Genomic DNA, 8,827 nt, shown 5'->3' with positions numbered 1-8,827 from the left:
GACCCCATGATTCCATGCTTCCATGACCCCATGATTCCATGACCCCATGACTCCATGATTCCATGACCCCATGATTCTATGACTCTATGATTCTATGACTCTATGATTCCATGACTCCATGATTCTATGATTCCATAACTCCATCATTCCATGTCTCCATCATTCCATGACCCCATGATTCTATGATTCCATGACTCCATGATTCCATGACCCCATGATTCCATGATACTATGATTCCATGACCCCATGACTCCATCATTCCATGATTCCATGCCTCCATGATTCTATGCCCTTCCTGCTCCCTTTTCCCACCCTTTTCCCACCTCCTTCCTCCCTCCCTTTTCCCCCTGCATTTTCAACCCCAGTTGGGGGTCTCCAGGGGGAAGTTGTTCTCCACGGGAGAGGCAGCTCTGCAGTTCCAGGAGAGAAATGAAGCAACAATGCAAATCCTCAGGGAAATCATTTCATTTTCTCCCCAGCCCTTCTCACTTGGCTTCTTGCCTGCAGAGGGGCAGGGGGAGGATGGAGCTGATTGATGCCACCGGTCGGCAGACGAACGTGGAGGTGAGGTCAGGCAGGGACATTCCTCATCTCTCTTCGGAGATCCCTTGGGCCAGGGGGAATCAAAGCATTTCAAATGGGAGAGGTCAGGAGAGCGACAGTGGGAGAGGGTAAAGAGCAGAGCCTGCTGCCTCCTCCAGGAGGGTTGACACCCATCCATCTTCATCTGGCCATCGTTTCCACTTGAAGAGCTGTGTCTCGTGTGCTTGGCTTCCCTTCCTCACCCTCCTCTCCCCTGCGACCCCCCAGCTCTCCCGCCCGGAGCCATTGGAATCGTCGGCGCCAAGGCCGAGGAGGATGTGGGAGGGAGCTCTGAGGGGAAACCAAGAAGGGGGCTGCAGTTGCCCCCCATGGGCTCGGGCCAACAGGTGTCTGCTCATTCCCCAGCCTCTCTGAGCTCCTGGCAAGGGAAAAAAATTCCCTTCTGGCCTTTGGGAATGGTCGCAGAGGGTTGGGGTTGGAGGAGATCTTGGAGGTCGCTGAGTCCAGTTGCTCGCCCAGAGCTCACAGCACAACCACTGCTGGAAGCCAATGCCAGAAGCCACTGCCGCCAAACTGTGGCCCTCAGCATCACAGCCATGGGGATTCTAAATGCCTCCAGGGATGGGAACTCTGCCACCTCCCTGGACAGCCTCTTCCCATGCCTGAGAGCCCTTGCTAGGAAGGAATTTGTCCTAATATCCAACCTGAACCTCCCCTGGTTGCAACCTGAAGCCCAGAGTCAGAGAATTGTCAGGGTTGGAAGGCACCACAAGGATCAGCCAGTTCCAACCCCCTGCCATGGCCAGGGACACCTCACACTACAGCAGATTGCTTGCAGCCACCTCCAGCCTGGCCTTAAAACCTTCCAGAGATGAGGCTTCCACCACCTCCCTGGGCAGCCTGTGCCAGTCTCTCACCACCCTCCTGGGGAAGAACTTCTTCCTAACATCCAACCTGAATCTCCCCACTTCTAGTTTTGTTCCATTCCCCCCAGTCCTATCACTCCCTGACACCCTCAAAAGTCCCTCCCCAGCTTTCTTGTAGCCCTCTTCAGATACTGGAAGGCCACAATTAGGTCTCCTTGGAGCCTTCTCTTCTCCAGACTGCACAACCCCAACTCCCTCAGTCTGTCCTCATAGCAGAGCAGCTCCAGCCCTCTGCTCACCCTCCTGGCCCTCCTCTGGACACCTTCCAGCACCTCCAGATCCTTCCTGGAACAGAGGCTCCAAACCTGGACACAGAGCTCCTGGTGGGGTTTCACCAGAGTGGAGCAGAAGGGGAGAATCCCCTCCCTGGCCCTGCTGGCCACACTTCTCTTGCTGCAGCCCAGGCTCTGCTTGGCTTTGTGGGCTGCAAGTGCTCACTGCTGGCTCCTGTTGAGCTTCTCCTCCCCCAGCACCCCCAAGGCCTTTTCTTCAGGGCTACTTTCAAGCCAGTCCCTGCCCAGAGTGTATCAGTGCTTGGGATTGCCTTGACCCAGCTGCAGGACCTTGCAGCTTGTCTTGTACCCCATGAGGTTGTCATGGGCTCACCTCTCCAGCCTGTCAAGGCTTTCTGGGCTGCAAGTGCACAGTGGTGGTTCATGTTGAGCTGCTCATCCACCAGCCCCCTCAAGTCCTTTAGAATGGAATGGAATGGAATGGAATGGAATGGAATGGAATGGAATGGAATGGAATGGAATGGAATGGAATGGAATGGAATGGAGTGGAGTAGGATAGGATAGGATAGGATAGGATAGGATAGGATAGGATAGGATAGGATAGGATAGGATAGGATAGGATAGGATAGGATAGGATTAACCAGGTTGGAAAAGACCTTTGAGATCATCAAGCCCAACCTCTCACCCAGCACCATCTGATCAACTAAACCATGGCACCAAGGGCCTCATCCAGCCTCTTCTTAAACCCCTCCAGGGATGGTGACTCTACCACCTCCCTGGGCAGCACATCCCAAGGGCCAATCTCTCTTTCTATGAACAACTTCTCCCTAACACCCAGCCCAAACCTCCCCTGGTGCAGCTTGAGACTGTGTCCTCTTGTCCTGGTGCTGGGTGCCTGGGAGAAAAGCCCAACCCCCAGCTGGCTCCAACCTCCCTTCAGGTTTGCTTCAGGGCTGCCGGGAGCTGCCCTTCTCCCGCGCGTGCGAGGCGAGCCACCCGTGGCAAAAGAAATGGATGAGGCCTTCAAAAAAGGAGAGGAGGGGGGAGGGCAAAAAAAAACCCAACCCAACCCTTTCTGCAGTGCCTGGAAAATGAGGCAGTCCACTTAACGAGGACTGGTGACCCACCAGGTGGAGCCCCCCAGGAGCGGCTCCAGCGAAGGGGGAAAGCGCCGAGCGCAGCCCGTAATGAAGTCCCTCCCCGCGGCCGGCTGTGTCCCCTGCCCGCGGACAGGAAAGGACGGGCGGCTCGGAGCCGCTGATTGGAGTTAATGGTAATAAATTCCTCACTTGTGATGCATTAACTTTAATGTTTTCATTACGTGATGATTTAGGTTTTCCCTCCTCACCTTGTAAATCATCTCGGGCCGGTAGCACAGCAGGTCGGCCGCCTGACATCATGTTATGTTTGGAGGAGAGGAATAACAGGGGAATGAGTTACACCAAGGAAGGATTTATGGATTTCATGCATTGCCCTCGCGATCTTTTTTTTCCCTTCCTCCTTTTTTTTTTCCCCTTTCTCCTTCTTTTTTTTCCCTTTCTCCTTTTTTTTTTCCCTTTCTCCTTTTTTTTCCCCCTTTCTCCTTTTTTTTTCTTTCTCCTTTTTTCATTCTTTCTCCTCTTTTCCCCCCTCTCCTATTTTCTCCTTTATTTTTCTTTCTCCTTTATCCTTTCTCCTGTTTTCCCCCTTCTTTTTTCTTTGTCCTTTTTTCTTTCTGTTTCCCTCCTTTTTTCTTTCTCTTTCCTGCTCCTTTTATCTTTCTCTTTTCCCCTCCATTTTTTTCTTACTCCTTTTTCTCCTTTTTTTTCTTTCTCCTGTTTTTCTTCTTTTTATTTATCATCTTTTTTCTTTCTCCTTTTTTTCTTTCTCTTTTTTCTCCTTTTCTTCTTTTTCCTTTTTTCTTTTCTCCTTCCTTCTTTCTCCTTCTTTCTTTCTCCTTTCTTTCTCCTTCCTTCTTTCTCCTTCCTTCTTTCTCCTTCTTTCTTTCTCCTTCCTTCTTTCTCCTTCTTTCTTTCTCCTTTCTTTCTCCTTCCTTCTCTCTCCTTCCTTCTCTCTCCTTCCTTCTCTCTCCTTCCTTCTCTCTCCTTCCTTCTCTCTCCTTCCTTCTCTCTCCTTCTTTTCTCTCTCCTTCTTTTCTCTCTCCTTCTTTTCTCTCTCCTTCTTTTCTCTCTCCTTCTTTTCTCTCTCCTTCTTTTCTCTCTCCTTCTTTTCTCTCTCCTTCTTTTCTCTCTCCTTCTTTTCTCTCTCCTTCTTTTCTCTCTCCTTCTTTTCTCTCTCCTTCTTTTCTCTCTCCTTCTTTTCTTTCTCCTTCTTTTCTTTCTCCTTCTTTTCTTTCTCCTTCTTTTCTTTCTCCTTCTTTTCTTTCTCCTTCTTTTCTTTCTCCTTCTTTTCTTTCTCCTTTTTATCTTTCTCCTTTTTTCCCCTTTTTTTCTCCTATTCTTTCCTCCTTTTTTCTTTCTCCTTGTTTCCTTTTCTCCTTTCTTTCCTTTCTCCTTTCTTTCCTTTCTCCTATTCTTCTTCCTTTCTCCTTTCATTTTCCTTTTTTCCCCTCCTTTTTTCCCTTTCTTTTTTCTTTCACTTCTTTTTTCTTTCTCCTTTTCTTCTTCCTCTTTTCCCTTTCCTTTTTTTCTTTCTCCCTTTTCCCCCCCTATTTTTCCTCCTTTTTTTTTCTTTATCCTTTTTTTTTTCTTTCTCCAGGCTCTCAGCCTTTGCTCATCACAGAGCTGCTCCAAGCCCCTCAGCAGCTTTGGAGCCTCCCCTGGACTCTCTCCCTGCCCCTTTTGAACTGGGGAGCCCAGAACTGGACACAATACTCTGGGTGCAGCCTCATCAGAGTAGAGTCAAGGGGAGGAGAACCTCCCTTGACCTGCTGGCCACATTCTTCATGCACCTCAGGAGCTCATTGTCCTTCTTGGCTGCAAGGGCACGTTGGTGGCTCATGGTGACCTTGCTGTCCACCAGCTCTCCTAGGTCCTTCTCCATGGAGCCCTGTTCCAACAGCTCACCCTTTCCTCTGCACTGGTGCAGGAGGCTGTTCCTCCCCAGGTGCAGAACCCTCCACTTGCCCTTGCTGAACATCCTCAGGTTCCCTCTGCCCAGCTCTCCAGCCTGGCCAGGTCTCACTGGAAGGCAGCACAGCCAGAGGGATGCCCATGGCCAGGCAGCCAGCCCCATCTGAGCAGGGATCCAGGCTGAGAAGGACACCCAGTTTCCATAGCAACTCCCCAAATCCAGTTGCTGCTGAAAGGCTGGGGGTTGGGTTTGGTTTCCCCCTCCCTCTTTGGCTGAGTGGGAGCCCTTGGCTAATGAGCTGTGCAAGGAGATATTGAGATGTAGTGGGGTTTAGTTTGCAAATTACAGACTTAGTCAGTTGGAAGGAAACTTTTGGACCAAAGGCTCAGCTTGCCCTCTGGATTTTCCTTCTCTTTTATTGATTCATTTCTTTCCTTCCCCCTTTCCCTTCATTTGGTAAAGTTGGTTTCACTTCAGAGCTGCTGCTGGATTGTCCAGATGGAATTAAACAAACAAAAACCAAACCAAAACAGAACAAAACCAAACCCAGGGAGGTTGGAATTGGATGATCTTTAAGGAACTGGATGATCTTTAAGGTCCTTTCCTCTTCTTCCCTCTTCCAGGTCCCTTCCAACCCAAACCATTCTATGGAGGAATCCCAGGGAGGTGTCTGAAGCTCCATCCCTGGAGATATTTAAGACCAGGCTTGACCAAGCTCTGACCATCCTGCCCCAGTGAAGGATGTCCCTGCTCACTGCAGGGAGGGTTGGACTGGATGACCTCAGGAGGTCTCTTCCACCCCAAACCATTCTGTGAAGGAATCCCAGGGAGGTGTCTGAGGCCCCAGCCCTGGAGATAGTCAAGGTCAGACTCAACAAGGCTCTGACCATCCTGCCCCAGTGAAGGATGTCCCTGCTCACTGCAGGGGGCTTGGACTGGATGACCCCTGGAGGTCCTTTCCAAGCCTGTGTCAACAAACAGTTCCTTGTTCCTACCATCTGAGCCTTGAGTTTGGCCAGAGCCACGAACTCCACTCTGCAGTGCCAGCAGCCACGGCCTGGCCCCTCCTGCAGTGGCACAGCCTGGCAGGGGGTGGCATCTCCAAAAGCTTCCAGCAATTCCTGAGCCTGTCTGGCTTTGAAGGCCGCGGGAGGGAGGGGTTGTTTGTCCCTTTTTTCCTTCCCCCCCTCCTGATTGTTTTTCTTTTTCCCCTCATTAGCTTCGATGGCAACGGAGAGCAGGCAGCAGGGAGGGCTTGGGGACGTCAGAGCCGATTGTGCTCGGCTCTGAAATGGGTTTGGGTGTTCCCTGCAAAGTCCCTGCCTGCAGAGTCTGCTCCTGGCACGTCTGAGCTTGGTGGTGGTGGTGGAGGAGGAATTAGCTGGAACCATCCTGCCTCCAAGCTGCATCCCTTTGAACAGGAGGCTGATGTGACAGCGTGGGCACCGACCTGCCTCCCCCCCTCCCCCCCGGGCATGTCTGGCTGCAGCTCCTGTGACATTTTGTGCAGCTGGTGTGCATGACTCAGAGACCAACAGGGTTGAGAGCTGAGCTCCAGAGGTCCTTCAGGACATGGTCACGGTGCTCAGCAGCCAAACTCCTGGAAGCTTTACCCCAAAAAGCTGCTGTTTGGTTGGCAAAGAGAGAGCCTGGAGTGGCTGGACAGCAAGGGTCAGCAGGGGCCAGCAGTGTGACCAGTGGGCTCCTGGGGGGCATTAAAACAGAGTGTGGTCAGCAGGTCAAGGGAGGTTCTTCTCCTCCTCTGTTCTGCCCTAGTGAGGCCACAGCTGGAGTCCTGGCTCCAGGTCTGGGCTCCCCAGGTCAAGAGGGACAGGGAAACTGCTGGAGAGAGTCCAGGGGAGGCTCCAAAGATGCTGAAGGGCCTGGAGCAGCTCTGAGGAGCAAAGGCTGAGAGCCCTGGGCCTGAGAGCCCTGGGGCTGAGAGCCTGGAGCAGAGCAGCCCCAGAGGGGATCTGAGCAATGCTCAGCCAGAATTAAAGGCTGGGGGGCAAGAGGCTGGGGCCAGGCTCTGCTCAGTGGTGCCCAGGGACAGGGCAAGGGGCAAGAGGGGAGGGCAGTCTGGGGGAAGTGGGAGGACACATCAGGCTCTACCACAGAGCTCAGGGCACGTGGTGGTGGTGGTGGTGGGACAGCAATCCTTCCAGTACCAGATATCTGCTGGGGAAAAGGTGGGCTGGGGGAGATGCCAGGGTGGAAGAGACCACCCAAACACAGCCACAACCCAGCTGGGAGTGACTGGAGAGGGGCTGCATGGCTGGGAGGGCACAGATGTGTCCCTCTCAGATGAATTTGAGGTCCTCTCTTTCTGTTCCCATGCCTGGTGGATGGTCATTAGTGCTTGGGGACAGATGCCCAGGTGATGGAGTTGCTTTTCCACCCTTTGGAGTCCTGGCAGATGTGGTGAGCTGTGCCTTACCTGGGCCAGACAAACCTCCTGCCCTTGGAAACCAGCAGAGCTTCCTGGGGCTGGGGCTGGGGCTCCCCCTCACCCCTCCCCAGTTTCTCTGCAGCTTTTAGGTGTCCATTAGGATGGTTTAAAAGGAATTAAACACACACAGAGGTTGTCTTGGGAGGTTAATTTCCCTCTTTGCTGCCAGCAAAAGCCATCTGGATTGTTGTTGGAGGCAACCAGGGGACATGGGGAGTGACAGGGACCCCCCCCACACACACACACACATCACCCCCAGCCCCACCTGCAGCCGGGCAGAGCCCCAAGCACTGCTGTGTGTCTCCTTCCTCCTCACTCCTCCTCCTCCTCACACAGATTTAATCTCAGCTCTGCCTCTCCAGGGCTGCATTAGAGAGGCTGCCTGCAGCACACAGGTCACAGCTGCCAGCTCTGTCTCATGGGCTGGAAAACTTCAAACTTCCAGAGGCCCCCTGCAATCAAATCAGCCCTCACAACACCACCCCCCCCCAACCCCCCCTTAATTGTGTTAGCTTTATCAGAGCAGCCACCCAGTATTTAAGGAGATGGGAGCCTCCTTTCCTGCTGGGGAACAGAGGCAGGGTGGCTCTTGCAGAGCAGGAGAGATTTGGGCTCCCTGAGGGTGTTGGAAGCGATGCTCCTGCAGTGCCCCCCCAGCCCCAGGGAGCTGATAGCTCAGCAGGTCCTGGGGCCCAGAGCCACAAATAACCTGAAATGTGGGATCTGCTTCCATGGAAAACTGAGCTCAAGCAGGGCAGAGCCTGACTGGGAAGGCAGAAGATCCCCTGGGGTCCTGTGCCAAGGGATGGTCAGCAAAGAGAGGAGGTGGAGGGGGCTGGAAGAGGTGGTTGCTGCTTCCCCACTGTGGTTGCTCTTTTGTGGTGTCTGAGAGGGCTTTGCAGTCCCCCAGATCTCTCTTGGCAGCTGGGGAAAGAGCAGAAAGCACATCCCAAGGAGGATCAGGCAGGCTGAGAGCCCCTGGGGCTGTGGAGCCTGGAGAAAAGCAGCTCCAGAGGGGAGCTGAGCAACGCTCAGCAAGAGCTAAAGGCTGGGGGGGCAAGAGGCTGGGGCCAGGCTCTGCTCAGTGCTGCCCAGGGACAGGGCAAGAGGCACAAAGTGGAGCCCAGGAGGCTCCATCTGAGCTGGAGGAGAAAGCTGTTTGGTGTGAGGCTGCTGGAGGCCTGGAGCAGGCCTGCCCAGAGAGGTTGTGCAGAGCTTCCAACCCCCCCTGAGCATCGTGCTGCTGGGGGGTGCCCTGCTTTGGGAGTGGGCTTGGAGAGGCTGAGGGTCTTCCAGAGGTCCCTTTTCACCCTTTCCCATGCTGGGATTCTGTAGCTTGACCTTGGCTCAAGGGCCACCAGCAGCATCCTGCTGCACCCCAGCAGCATCCTGCTGCACACCAGAGACTTCTGCAGCTGATTTTCTATCGGGGCTGGGGGGGGTGGGGGGGGTGTTTGACGAGAAAGAGGAGGAAGAGGAGGAAGGAGGGGGCAGGGGGGAAGCCCCATGCTGCTAATGTACTGCAAGCAAATGAAATTCAATAAGCGAAGCAGGGCTGGCAGCTCCTCCTTCCCCCCCTCGGGTAATTCAATTCGAGCTCCGCAGCTGATGGGATCTCGCTGGGGCTGCCTCCAGCCCCCTGCTGGGCTCGGGGGGGGGGTTTC

General features: G+C 53.6%; 1 protein-coding gene across 1 annotated transcript in view; it reads left to right on the top strand.

Annotated features, from left to right (window-relative positions):
- The first annotated feature begins 522 nt into the window (after nucleotides 1-522).
- LOC137455508 (src kinase-associated phosphoprotein 1-like) overlaps nucleotides 523-8,827 on the top strand; it is a 43,894-nt gene continuing 35,589 nt past the window's right edge. The window contains exon 1 of the mRNA XM_068166398.1: nucleotides 523-564. Coding sequence (XP_068022499.1) covers nucleotides 523-564 — 42 coding nt within the window. The remainder of the gene's footprint in view (nucleotides 565-8,827) is intronic.

Source organism: Melanerpes formicivorus, unplaced genomic scaffold (genome assembly GCF_026170545.1).
Source record: "Melanerpes formicivorus ecotype bairdi unplaced genomic scaffold, bMelFor1.0.p_v2 SCAF_100, whole genome shotgun sequence".
Lineage (NCBI taxonomy): Eukaryota > Metazoa > Chordata > Aves > Piciformes > Picidae > Melanerpes > Melanerpes formicivorus.
Note: the sequence above shows the minus strand (reverse complement) of the source record. Positions and strands in the feature narration are given on the sequence as shown.